At 43.5% G+C, this 13,865-nt stretch overlaps 1 protein-coding gene across 3 annotated transcripts in view; it reads right to left on the reverse strand.

Annotated features, from left to right (window-relative positions):
* The window catches only part of LOC113140830 (uncharacterized), a 54,020-nt gene that overhangs the window by 39,241 nt on the left and 914 nt on the right, over positions 1-13,865 (reverse strand). The window contains exons 2-4 of one of the 3 annotated variants that reach the window (XM_026324883.1): positions 12,797-12,851; positions 12,338-12,697; positions 11,249-12,089 (exon numbers count right to left, since the gene is read on the reverse strand). In XM_026324883.1, coding sequence (XP_026180668.1) covers positions 11,893-12,089; positions 12,338-12,697; positions 12,797-12,845 — 606 coding nt within the window. In that variant the 5' untranslated portion in view covers positions 12,846-12,851 and the 3' untranslated portion in view covers positions 11,249-11,892. Of the gene's footprint in view, positions 1-11,248; positions 12,093-12,337; positions 12,698-12,796; positions 12,852-13,865 lie in introns of those variants that run through there. The other 2 variants (XM_026324874.1, XM_026324864.1) reach the window with 2 other exon arrangements.

Genomic DNA, 13,865 nt, shown 5'->3' on the forward strand with positions numbered 1-13,865 from the left:
GTCTCGGTTCTGGTCGTCTTCATCGTCCTGCTGCTGAGCATCGCTGGAGGATATTTACTGAGACACCAGTTTCTACGACATGTAAGCCCAAAGTCGCTTCTTGTGGTCTAAGTCTTTTGGGATACAACTGGGTGATTATTAAACTTGTGCTTAACTTACTGCTTATTGTTCATCCAGCCTCTGAAGTATGACCCCGCCCCACCAGCCCCAGCTTGAGTGCCTTTTCGTGGAGATGGGAGGATTATACATTCACCTTTTGCACCTGAGAGCTTTTCTTACTGCTCCTCAGTCAGATGAGTCATTTGGAGAGAGAAGCACAGCCCTGAAGAGAAATATGCCATAACTGCAAAGACGTATGGCCAACGGCAGGTTCACTCCAAAGAGCCTTTAGGTTTCTGTGGAGGGAAAAGATGCAGATCCTGATGGCAGCACTTGTTTTGGTGTTAGTGTTCTAGTTTCATACATCACCAGCCATTTTCAGCGATGACCTCTTCCTCACCCAAACCTCACAGGTTCAGTTGTGAGCCAACAAACATCCCTAAGGAGAAGAACTGGGAGTGTCATATTTTGTCTACTGATGTAGACGTGTTGTTCCTGAATATTTGATCCCACTGTCTGTCAGGGTTACTGAGCTGCCTCAGCCTGACTGACTAGTACATGACTGGCTTCAGTTCAGAGTGAAGTGTCAGTCTGAGTTCTGTCCAACAATCTACATCTTAAAGCATTAAAACTTACATTTCACCTGCCACAGACTCACACAGTCTTTAAGTTTCATTGGTGCGGACTGATTTTGTAAACGAGCAGACACTGAGACCTCGAAGTATTTTATATTGAGAGTAAAGTCAGAATATCCTAAAAATAATATTCATTTAAGGATTTTTGTTCTTGATTTTCATACCTGTATCAGACAATTCTATTTTTCTGTTAGACAGAATGTTCTTATAAAAGTTGTGTATCATTGTTATTGTTGGTTTTGAATATGAATATCCATACATACTAGTTTAGCATTTATTTACACATGCACACTTTACATCTGTTGTTTTATGGATGTTGGTATAGTTTAACAGCAAACACGTTTCTAAATAAACATTCTTCATTAAAAAGCTTCATTGTTCTCTGACTGTTGATTCTGATGTGTGATGATCTGATTAAATCTCTGTTAGTGATAAGAAAAAGGTTTTCAGGCCACAGCTGATCAGACCTCTGGGGCCCGTTCTTCATACGTCGCTTATTACATCCAAGATCATATGATCCAGCTAATCATTATCTGGCTAAGTTGGTTCTTCGAACACACCTGTTGATTAGTATGGCTGGATTGAGTTATCTGAGATCATTGTGTGTTCATGCACTGGTTTAAAGGGGCGATGTATCGATTGTAGAAACACTGATCAGCAAAGCTGCGACTGGTTTCCCACAGTGGCCAAAGAGCGTGCACTTTTTCTCAGCGACAGAACAAGAACTCTTAATGGAGGGCTATGGCGAGTTCCAAAATTTAAAAACGTCAGGGAACAGGTCAAAGGCTGCAAAAGCCAGGAGAGAGGGTTGGCAGGAAGTTGCAGCCAAATGCATAAGTAACAGTGTTAGATGTTTTTATCACTTATTACAGTAAATAATATGTATTTTTCTTTTTTTATTGTCATAATTACTTTAATCTTTTATATTAGAGCCACCAAGGGCCCCACTAGAACCTGGGAACAAGTAAAGGTGAAATACAAGAAGTTTCTACAAAATGGTAATATTAACTGTTAACTATATTAACTACATTTACTGTTTTTTACTCCTTTTTTAAAAGACAAATGATGTGCTTGTTTGTTTATATCAGCAAACAGGAAAAAGGCAGAATAAAAACAAAACAACATAAAAAAAAAACAGGCAACCCTCAGACTTGCCAACACTGAGATCTTCCCTTTAGTTGGCCCAAGGTTATTTCAATGCATGCATTTGTCCTGGCTGCAGCTGCACTGTAACGGGTTTGTGGCCCATGGTTGGGGTCAGGGAACGGGGTCATAAAAAACTGCCTACAGGCCCCTGTCCCCAAGCAGGATCCCATCATAGTCACCTGTACACCCCAAAATCAATAATTACTTTATTACTTTTCTACATACAAGTTAATTACTTTATCACTTTATTAATTGTTAGTAATTAACATAATTTAAATAATATTTGATTTAATAACTTTAAATTAGAATAACTGCTGTAACAATTGAATTTCCCCTTGGGGATTAATAAAGTAGTCTTCTTCTTCCTCTTCAGACTCCTCATTTTCTCTGACACTAGTGAAGCGTTTGAAAGCAGCAGACGCCACAAACCGTCTGGTCTGTTCACGGTCCAACAGCACAACCACCTACTGACCCAGGCTGCCTTCATGTAGTCTGCTCTGCTTCAGGCTGATGTGGGACAGCTGAAGCTTCCTTCCCCGAAACATGTCAGCATCAGTTTCTGCCTCAGCACCACAGTCGGCTGATTCACAAAACCAGAGGGATCCTGGTCAGGAAGCAACAGGAAGCAATGGGCTGCACGTTGCTTCCTGTTTGGAGTGATGGGTGGGCCACTGGGCGGACTGTTAACCTTCACTTTACTTCAGTCGCTTCTTACTGGTCACTTTGGTCACTTGCTGCTGCTGCAGTTATTCTCTGAAGAGCTTCATCAACTGCTCTGTGGTCATTAAAGACCAGCTTCTTGAATCTTGGCTCTAAAATGGTGGTTTCTGAGAGAACAGTGCTGGATTCAATTCTGTGGAACTTTCTGTCCATGGACGCCCAGAGAGCAGCCACTAACTCTTGTCACTTTCCCTGTGGTCACTCTGGTCTGATGCTCAGCTGTCACTCTCTGTACAGGATCAACATTTTGGAGGCTGTGACATAGCTCTCTCTCTCTCTCTCTCTCTCTTTCTCTTTCCTGTTCGTGTGCTGTGTGTAACTCCGGCCCCCTTGCTCGGAGCCACCACACATATTGAGCAATCAAATGCGGCTCAGAGAGAGAGAGAGAGAGAGAGAGAGAGACTATTTATTGGAACTGACAGACTCCCAATCAAGAGCAGAGCGATGAGCGGGGCTTTTTAGACACAAACTCTGCCCTGGTCCTGATCCAGAGAGACTTTATCAGACCCAGAGAGACTTTAACGTGGTCTGAGCTGAGACCTGATCCAGTCTGCTGCCGAGGAAAACGCTGTTCTTGAAGGTAAGAAACATGTTTGTGTCCATTCTCCTTCATTGACATCATGTATTGAGGCAACTCTGCAGCAGAAAGGCTTCAAATCTGCATCACATGTGTGAAGTTGGATCAAGATGCGCTTGGAAAAATCAAGTCAAGCTGAAATGTCCCGGGTCCATCAGTCTGCAGGTTTATGCTGGAACGGAGCAGTCAGACCAGAATCCAAAGCTGTGTTTGTTACGAAGGTGTGACTGAGAAGGAAAAGTCTCAGGACCCAAATCAGGACGAGTCTCTATTAAATAATGTTTTTAAAGGGGAAACAAACTCAAAGCGTCTCGAACCGAGAGAAAACCGGAGCAGCCTTTAGAGACGCTGAGCAGCAGGTGGACAAAAAACCGGTACGAGTGCGCAATAACAAGAACAGGGACTGTGTTACAGCTGAGACCAGTGTGCAGTGTTGCCAACTCGTCAGTAAGGAAAGTAGCTATTGGCTGTCCTAAAAGTCGCTAGAAGTCGCTAAATGACGCCTTCAGAAATGGAAAGTAAGAGACAACTGTGATTCTTTATAAGAAATAAGGGACACTCAAAATATTTGTACTGTGCCATATAATGTAGCATGACGGCCTGCAGTTAATAAGTTCTCAGAACTAAATACATTTGCCTTGTTGTAAATGACTGAGGCTGTTTGAGTCAAATACAGTTGATTTATTTTAGACAAAGAACATTTTACTTTTTATTTTATTTTTTTATTATGCCATGCATCAGTACAGATCACGCACATACATGATCGCACGCGCGATTCATTTGCAGTCGGGACTCGGAGGCGTGCACACTTCCTGCTGTGACTGCAGCTGGGAGGGAGGGGAGGGAGGGACTGCTGCGAGAGGACTTGGCCGCCTGTGAAGGCTTTGGGACGGGGGAGGGGCCCGCGGCTGCAGCTGATTTGCCGTCTTACTGTGGCAAATTGAGAAGTGTAAGAACGGTGCAGTACAGACACATCAGAGTCTCCAAAAGTCTCCAGTAACACCAGAAAAAGTCGCCAGATTTGTCGCTAGTCGCTTAAAAAAAAGTGTCGCTAGAGGGGTCTGAATACTCGCTAAATATAGCGACAAAGTCGCTAAGTTGGCAACACTGCCAGTGTGGGCGGTTTCAGCCGCTTTACACGCGCATGCGTACTCGTCCCGGGAGCACCGGCTGAACCACCTACTTCTCTACTTCGCAGGAACCATCAGCATCTTGGTGTAGAAAATCCTTTGGCAAAGACTTTGGCTGATGCTGAGTTTTATTAAACTTTGTGTTCCTCACTTTGACCTGTAAACATGTAAATATTTGCATGTTCCCTCTGGCTTTTCAGCATCATGAAGGAATTAGCTGATATTAGTGAGCAGCGAGTTTTCTCTCTAAAAAGCGTCTCGTTATAGCGTCAGTGCGTATGTTGCTGTACCTTTAAGACCATTTTCAGCTTTAAAGTTAATAACATCATTCAAACTGTGTGTGCTCTTCATTATTTTAGCCAATGCAGCTGTTTGTTCCTATTCAGTGACTTGTGTTAAAACAGCTGCTCAGTGAGCGTCATGTCAGCTATTTAGTCCAACATCAACATGACCCATGTGCTCACCAATGGGTCTGAGTGTCGTCATAGAATTTAGCTGTGGTGAAGTAGTGAAGTAGTGAAATGCAACCACAGGAGGCATCTGAGACAGTTATATGGAGTCACTGGAGCTAATGACTCCAGGACTGTGTTGATACAGTGATAGTTTAGGAAGAGTTGTCTCTTTGCTGTGGGCGGGGCCTAAATATGTTAATTAGCCCACGTGTGATGTCACAGGGGGCTCAGATTTGAAACCAGGAGTTCTGGATGTTGGTTTCTGACAAAGCTGGAACAACACTATGCAAGAAAACACCCAAAGATATTTGAAAAACACATTTAAAAGTTGGTGCTGCATCTTGTCTCTTTTAAAAAGTCAATGATTAAAGATTTTCCTCCTTCTACCTTTGACCTTTGACCTCATGTGTTTGTGTCTCCTCTGACAGGAGAAGATGGTCTGCTGGATCCTGCTGCTCATCAGCCTGACCCCCTTTACCTGGGGTCAGTTTTTATCCACTAACTCAAATCAATTGGAAATCCAAAATAATCCAAGTTGTGAGTGTGTGTGGTCGTCACTTTCCCTCTGTGTCTCCTCAACAGGAACATTTGTAGTGAATGTGACACAGAGCTCCTATCAGGCAGAGGAGAACCACGACATCACACTGGACTGGACCTTCACAGCTCCCAGCTCCTCCACCCCCATTTATATCTTCTGTGAAAGGACGATTGATGAGAAAGTCCTGTTGAAGCTACGTAACGGTGTTGAGGTCCCAGAGTCTCAGGACAAACAGTTTTCAGGACGAGTCCAGTTTGACAAAGACGTCCTCAGAGAAGGACGAGTCAGACTTCATGTGTCCAGACTCAGGACTGAGGACTCTGGCCTGTACCTGTGTGAAGTGCAGACAGGTGGTGGTAGTGGTTATGCTGACTGTCGCCTCAACGTCACAGGTAAGTTGGTTGAGCACCAGGTGAATCTGCCTGTGTTGTGTTTACATCGTCTGTTGTTTGTGTGATCGTCACCAAAGCCAAGTGACAAAATGAAAACAGACAGAAAGTAGCTCCAACTGCAGTTTGTCTGACAGCTGCTGTTTCTCTTAGCACAGTAACTACCAAGAGCTTCCTCTTCAGGAAAATCACTACATCTTTCTGTCCTTCACAGCAGCGTCTGATCGGCCCCGACCTCTGAGACCAGAACCAAAGAGGCCAGAACCAGAGAGTCGAGGAAGGATCGGTCTCTACGTTGGACTGGGACTGACAGCAGCAGCAGCAGTTGTTCTACTGGTCACACTCTGCTTCAGTCTTTGTTTTACTGAACCTGCTGATGTGTCAGTAAACGCCTCTTCAGTGGTGTAAAGTGTCTCAGAGATCAGACTTTGACCCTGTTGGTCCATGAGGCAGCTTTTCCCTGAACACACAGTCTGAGCTCTGTAAGAAGCACACAGGTCTGGTTGGACTCATCAGGACTAAGAGGACCCCTTTTCTATTAAAGCACTGGGTAAAGACAAGAATCAATCTATCTTAGAAAATTAGAATATTGTGAAGAAGTTCAATGCTGGAGACTCATGGTGTCAAACTCTAATCAGCTAATTAACTCAGAACACCTACCAAGGTTTCCTGAGCCTGAGAGCTTCATATGACTCTGTGTCCAAGTGCAAGAGAAGCATTTGCCTATGTGGCTTCTCATTTCAGTTCTCGCTCATAGAAAAAAGATTTCTCTGGTTCCTCAGTCCAGTCCAGAAACCAAACCAGTTCAAATTGCTCAGAAAACACCTTCATGTTTATTAACTGATTCTAAAATCCACCTTTGCTGGGATGTTAAAGAAGAAGACTCCTTCCACCATCAGCAGGACAGCAGGTTTCTCTAAAGTCATTTTCTTTTCTCAGCAGCTGGCAGTTCAGTTTACGTATCTCTGTTCTGTCCCACAGGGATTTTATCACTAATGCTGCATTTTTTACACTTTGAGGTATTAGACTTGATGTATTTGTATTTGATGATCCTTTAAGTTGCACTGAAGTTAAGTTGTACATGTAGTACTTCTGTAATGACCTCAGGAAAAGTATCTGCTACTTGAATCAAAGAAGAAAAGTTGTGATATTTAAAGCTGCAGAGTTCAAGTTTCCAGCTAAGCTAGCTCAGCTAACTGACTGTTGACTGTGTTTCTTTGCTCATGTGTAAGTCACTAATGTTTAGTTCACTGGTCTGAAATGCTCAGAGGTAAAAAGTGTCGTTACATTTTTATATTAAAATGTGAGTGATGGATCCACTCGTCTTTCCTCTGCCTGGTTTCATATTATTTTAAAGATGCAATGTGTAAAATGTGAAAGATTTAGCAGCACCTAGTCATGAGATGACAGAATCCAACCTTCAGGGTAATGTTGACTATTGGATGCTAAGTGTTAAGTAGTGATGAGAATTAAGGGTCTTCAAAGGTAAAACAGCTCATGGGTTATAGAAGTTAAACTGCTTTTAAAGCAACAGTTCCACAAAACTGGAAGACGTTTTATTGGAACGATGAAGAACAAGTATGAACTAACAACACTTATTTAACAACAGCCCTGAAATAGAAGTGTTTCCTGTTTTTGCTCAGAAACATGTTTAACTTGTGAACTATATATAAGTCACCTTCATGATTTGACTAGGTCAGCATTTTAAAGCAGTCCATGTATTGGTCCTTCAACATTTAGTACAAATACTTTCTGTTTCCCAGCACACAAAGGTCCTTTTGTGTTTGGGTAAAGACACTTGATTCTTGCTTCGTCTTATCACTCAGCAGAGGAAGATGATGAAGTGTCGGTTCAGCTGATCCACACAAAATCCTTCCAGCTGTGCAGAGGTGGGTCATGTGTTTTTTGGTTTAGACCATAACAGCCTGGAAATATCCAGACAGAGAGAGACAGTCCAACCTGTGGATTTATGGCAGGAAGTGAAATCATTAGTTTTCATTGAACAACCTGATCATAGTTTATAGAAGAGCGACACCTGCTGGCTGAGTTGGAGAACTGCACGTGAGGGGTCGTCCTGACAAAGCCTCGTGGCTTCAGGCTGTAGTGGATCTGATCATTATTCACCTGAACAGAGCCGTGTCTGCAGGACCAGGGACCCAGAGTCCGGAAAAGGTGAGACACCGAGCGTTTCTTTAGCAAAGACACTTTGTTGGTGCGACCCTCCCTCATTGTTTGTCTGCACCTGCTACAGGTGCGTGATGCCCCAACACGCAGAGCAGCGTGGCCGCATGGCGGACTGAGCTTCAAGGCCTTCAGGCTCAAAGTGCCTCCTTAAAACCACGTCGGACCGAGACCAGACATCGGGTCTGCAACGTGTGGATCCATAAGGACCCTGAAGACTCGTGGACAAAGGTGAGCTTGTCCTTTAGATGGTTTCCTTGACTGAAGAACCTGGGCTCCAACAAGCACTGGCTCTTTAACACCACTCTGGCTCTGCCTGTCTCTCTGTCCTGCAGGGGGAGCAGTTTAGCCGGTAACCGTCCGACCACCATGTTCTGGCCCTGGATCATGGTCAGGCCTCCAGACACAGTCCTAAGGGAAGTATTGTAGAGTCTGTTGTCTTTGTATCTGTCTTGTGTCCTAGAAAGTCAGCAGCCTAGTTACTAACATCTGAACTAGTCTTCCAGATGAGCATCTGCAGCCCAGATCAGACTTTGATCAGGATTTGCTCCTTGTATGAATTGGAGAGTGATTACTAGGGAAGTTTGGACATGGTCAGACTGGGATTGTCCAAACAGGAAGTTACTATGTTGTAATGTTAAGAGGAGTTTTGTTGTTGATCATCACCCAAATTCTGATAGAAATCCAATGTGGGTTGTACCTGAGGGTTCAGTCTCTGGGTCGTCTCTCTGTTGGTAAGAAACATCTAACTTCAGTTCAGAAGTTCAGCTTTTCTTTGGCTCACGTTTCTGTCCCACACTCGTAGGTTCTTATTGACCGTTGATCTCCACAAGACCATTTCTAGTTCAGCTCTTGGCTCCAAGAAGGAAGTGGATGAAGTGAGTTTAGTTCCACTGTTTGAAGTTGGGTCTTGGCTTTCTGAAAATCAGTCAGTAGAAGTTTGAGGATTCATCAGTTGAGCAAAAAGTGCAGCACAAACATCAGCTGCATTTTAACCTTTGATTTCTTGAATCCTCTGGTCATCCAGGCTGCATTTGTCACCTTCCTTATCTTGATGTTGCACAGTATAATTCACTGGATCATTTCTCATTAGAGACTGAAACAAACCAGTGTGAGCTGTTCCCTGTGGAGCTGTTCCCAAAATCCACCAGCAGGTGGCACCAGAACAGTCCTGTCAGAGGAGCTGATGGTCTAACTGGACCCCTCTTCTCTGATAACAGCAAAGGTCCAAACCTCAGGATTCACAGCAAACACAGCTGACTGAGAAATGGGAAGAGTTCTGTCTTTTCTTCTTCCTGTGGGAAACACCTGGTCCACACAGAGACTGTCCTCTGTCTGTCCTCTGTCTAATTACAGTCTGTTCACTGTCTGTTCATGTACTGGATCATATCTTAGAGCCATTTTAATAGCTGTTATTTAACTATTTAAATATTTATATTTACTTATATTTCATGAGTATATTTAACTACTTACTATTCAAACATTAGTATAGTACTAGTATATTATTCTTTTTCCATCTATGGTGCATACTTTAGAGAAACAGACACAAATTAGTGATGAAATCTAACATTACTAACCCAAAGTGTATGTCATATCAATTAATAGGCAATGTAGAATATAACTAAAGCACAAAGGGAAAAACATTGCACATTGTTTATTAAATGTTCATTTATGGGGTCATCATATACAGCACTGTGCAGACGTTTTAGGCACATTAGATGTTTTAGATTCTTATCACACGCCACCATCAGGTGTCTGCTTGATGCCAGGTTCATTGTGCAGAACAAGCCCCCAAAGAACCCACTATAGTTTATAAAGAACTATTTTCAGTGGCAAGAAGAACCAGGAGTCCTGCAGGTGGTCTGACCCCCACAGAGCCCTGATCTGCACAGTGTGGAGTCAGTGTGGAATCACATGATGAGACAGGAACACTGGGACAGCCTGAATATACAGGAGAACTGCAAGGATGCAGAACTTAGTGGTTACTGGTTAGTTATGTTACCCAGACGTCCAGGAACTTTACCATGAAAAAGAAAGTTCAACCATGGACCATTGGATTCTTCAGAGTCTGAGGATCGATAGTGACTTGTGCCATGACCTTTACAGCACCTGAGCTAATGACTCCAGGAGTGTGTTGATACAGTGATGGTTTAGGAAGCTGGAGGATGGTACTAACCATGTGACGTCAACAAACTGCGGGCCAGTGATTGGCCAAGAAGTGACGTCACCAGAGGAATCGTGAGCGACGTTCGACGCGAGAATAAAACCCGCCATTTTTAAAGAGCCAGCGACCATTTGTGTTTCCGTTTTCATCGTCTTTGGTGAGACGAATGGACAATGCTACTCGCTAAACAACACTCTGGTCCTACGCGTAAAGGACAATAGTTCCGCGCCGCAGTGCTGTGACGACCCAGCTCACATCTAGGTGGCACCAAATTGTAACGGAAAATGACCAAAGTCCAGTAGAGCTGAGTAGTGCTAGCTAAAACTGTGTAACGGAAAAGTGGCTTAATCCAGCTAACGTTAACCCCTTTCCCATGAGTGGGGCACTGGGGGACAAAGACCCTGGGGGGACCTGACTGTGTTAATTACTGATCTGTGATGTCACAGGAAGCTCAGATTTGAAACGATGAGTTCTGGATGTTGGTTCCTTATGAAGCCGGACTACAGGAACAACACTGAGGGGTCAGCTGATGCACTCCGGGGATCACAAGGCAAGAAAACAACCTAATATATGTGAAAAACACATTTAATACTTGATGTTGGATCTCATCTTCTTTAAAAAGTCATTAGTGATTAAAGATTTTCCTCCTTCCTTTAACCTTTGACCTCATGTGTTTCTGTCTCCTCTGACAGGAGAAGATGGTCTGCTGGATCCTGAGTCCGGGTCGAGTAGCTGTGGAAGAATCAGTCCCCTAGAGGAACAAGTTGGAACCAGCTTTCCTCAGGTCAGAAACACCTGATGTAGCATTTAGGAGATCAGCTGCCACCTGTGAATGTATGAGGAAGGTTTCATAGATGGTTGAAGGCAGGATAAATATCACTTTACATTTTCCAACTATTAACATTCATTTGAATCCCAGTTATTAGGAAACGTGTTGAATCGTTTCTTTGTGGTTACACAGTTACAGGAAATGTTGTGTGTCATTTTGTGTAGTTTTGTTGGTTGTTGTGTTTGATTTCTATGATCCTTGTGTGGAGACAAACTTCAAACTTCTTTACACGAGGATGTGAAATATTGCAGTAATTACTGAGCACTAGCTTGACCGAGAAGCTAAATGCTGTGTCCTCTGCACTGATCCTCAGGTGCACAGGTGTCTGGCCTGTCCAGGTCTCCCCCAGGTGTGTTGCTGCTGGATAAACTGCACACACAACCTCAAATGGAGTTTTGTCTGAGTCTTTATTTACCATAAATGTATTTGCTTTGCACTGAGGAAGGGACTTAGAAAAACTTCCTCATAAACCAAACTCTAAACTAATACAGATCATCTTCAGTGCTGGTATGATACTAACACATTAGAACAAGGCACAGGTCAGTACAATGTATGTCCCCAAACATAGTACAAAGTGCAGTCCAAGTACAGCAAAAGTACCACACAAATGTGGTAGAATGTCCAATGTCAGTACAGCACTAACTACAGACAGTACAGCTGATACAACTGAATCTGTGACTGTGAAGGTTCTTACCACCGTCATAAAGGATCACAGAACCTCTAGATCACTGAAGAAGAGAACAGCAGTTTGTCTTGTAGCTACACTCCCTGAGTCACCAAAGTGCAATAGCGCCACCTGCTGACTGAAACCTGCTATAACACCATGTTAGGCCGCGACCAGGTTGTTTCTGCTCCAACTTCATTTCCAACCTAAGGTGGAGCCTTCATGCTGGTGTGAACAGGACTCTGGATAGTCCTGTGGGTGGTTCCAAAATCCACAATAATGTCTTTGGTCTTCTTGGTGTTTATGACCAGATTGTTGTCTGCTCACCAGACTATTGAATTAAAAACCATCCAGGCCTTTTTACCAGTTTAAATAACTAAACCAGTAACATGTGATGAACATTCTGAGTTGATTAAAACTTGTTTCAGACCAATCCAGATTAAAGCACAGACGATCACCAGACCTACTACTCCTGCTGTTATCAGTCCAATATCGAGGCCTGTCATTCCCCGACTCTCTGATCGTCGCCCCACGGTTAGTCTCTGAGGTTCAGGTTCATCAGCAGCTGCTGTAAAACACACAGAGAGACTTGTTGATACCTGTTCATGTCCAAATGGAACATCTGGACAGTTTGGGCTTGGACCTAATGATGTTTGTTGCCATGTGCAGCATGTGAGTGATATGATGTTAGAAAAATCATCGTAGTAAATCACACAGAGCTCAGAGCCTCAGTCCATCAGGTCCAGTTTATCACCACAGTCTGTCCAACATGGACACACAAGGACACTGTTCAACTGGACTGAACCAACTTACCTGTGACGTTGAGGCGACAGGTGTTATAGTCTGCACCAACATCTGTCTTCACATCACACCAGCACAGACCAGAGTCCTCAGTCCTGAGTCTGGACACATGAAGTCTGACTCGTCCTTCTCTGAGGACGTCTTTGTCAAACTGGACTCGTCCTGAAAACTGTTTGTCCTGAGACTCTGGGACCTCAACACCCTCATGTAGATGAAACAGGACTGGGTCTTTGTCCTCAGTTAACAGTTGACAGAAGATGTAAACTGCTGAGAGAGACATGTGAGCTGTGGTTGTGAAGGTCCAGTCCAGTGTGATGTCGTGGTTCTCCTCTGCCTGATAGGAGCTCTGTGTCACATTCACTACAAATGTTCCTGTTGAGGAGACACAGAGGGAAAGTGACGACCACACACACTCACAACTTGGATTATTTTGGATTTCCAATTGATTTGAGTTAGTGGATAAAAACTGACCCCAGGTAAAGGGGGTCAGGCTGATGAGCAGCAGGATCCAGCAGACCATCTTCTCCTGTCAGAGGAGACACAAACACATGAGGTCAAAGGTCAAAGGTAGAAGGAGGAAAATCTTTAATCATTGACTTTTTAAAAGAGACAAGATGCAGCACCAACTTTTAAATGTGTTTTTCAAATATCTTTGGGTGTTTTCTTGCATAGTGTTGTTCCAGCTTTGTCAGAAACCAACATCCAGAACTCCTCGTTTCAAATCTGAGCCCCCTGTGACATCACACGTGGGCTAATTAACATATTTAGGCCCCGCCCACAGCAAAGAGACATCTCTTCCTAAACTATCACTGTATCAACACAGTCCTGGAGTCATTAGCTCCAGTGACTCCATATAACTGTCTCAGATGCCTCCTGTGGTTGCATTTCACTACTTCACTACTTCACCACAGCTAAATTCTATGACGACACTCAGACCCATTGGTGAGCACATGGGTCATGTTGATGTTGGACTAAATAGCTGACATGACGCTCACTGAGCAGCTGTTTTAACACAAGTCACTGAATAGGAACAAACAGCTGCATTGGCTAAAATAATGAAGAGCACACACAGTTTGAATGATGTTATTAACTTTAAAGCTGAAAATGGTCTTAAAGGTACAGCAACATACGCACTGACGCTATAACGAGACGCTTTTTAGAGAGAAAACTCGCTGCTCACTAATATCAGCTAATTCCTTCATGATGCTGAAAAGCCAGAGGGAACATGCAAATATTTACATGTTTACAGGTCAAAGTGAGGAACACAAAGTTTAATAAAACTCAGCATCAGCCAAAGTCTTTGCCAAAGGATTTTCTACAGGAAGATGCTGATGGTTTCTGCCTGTTTTGGTTTATGGGGGTGGAAAAGCGGTTTAAAAAAAAAAAAAAGCCAAATCCGCTGCTAGAGCTGTTTCTGTTTCTGTTCCGGGTATAACATTCTGAGTCTACAGTGTCAGGCGCCAAAATCCCCTCATCGGTCTGTTTATATGTAGAAGGCGGAGTTGACTGTGGTCGCTGTTTCCTGTGTAACAGATGAAGT

This window comes from Mastacembelus armatus, chromosome 18 (genome assembly GCF_900324485.2).
Source record: "Mastacembelus armatus chromosome 18, fMasArm1.2, whole genome shotgun sequence".
NCBI classification, from domain to species: Eukaryota; Metazoa; Chordata; class Actinopteri; order Synbranchiformes; family Mastacembelidae; genus Mastacembelus; species Mastacembelus armatus.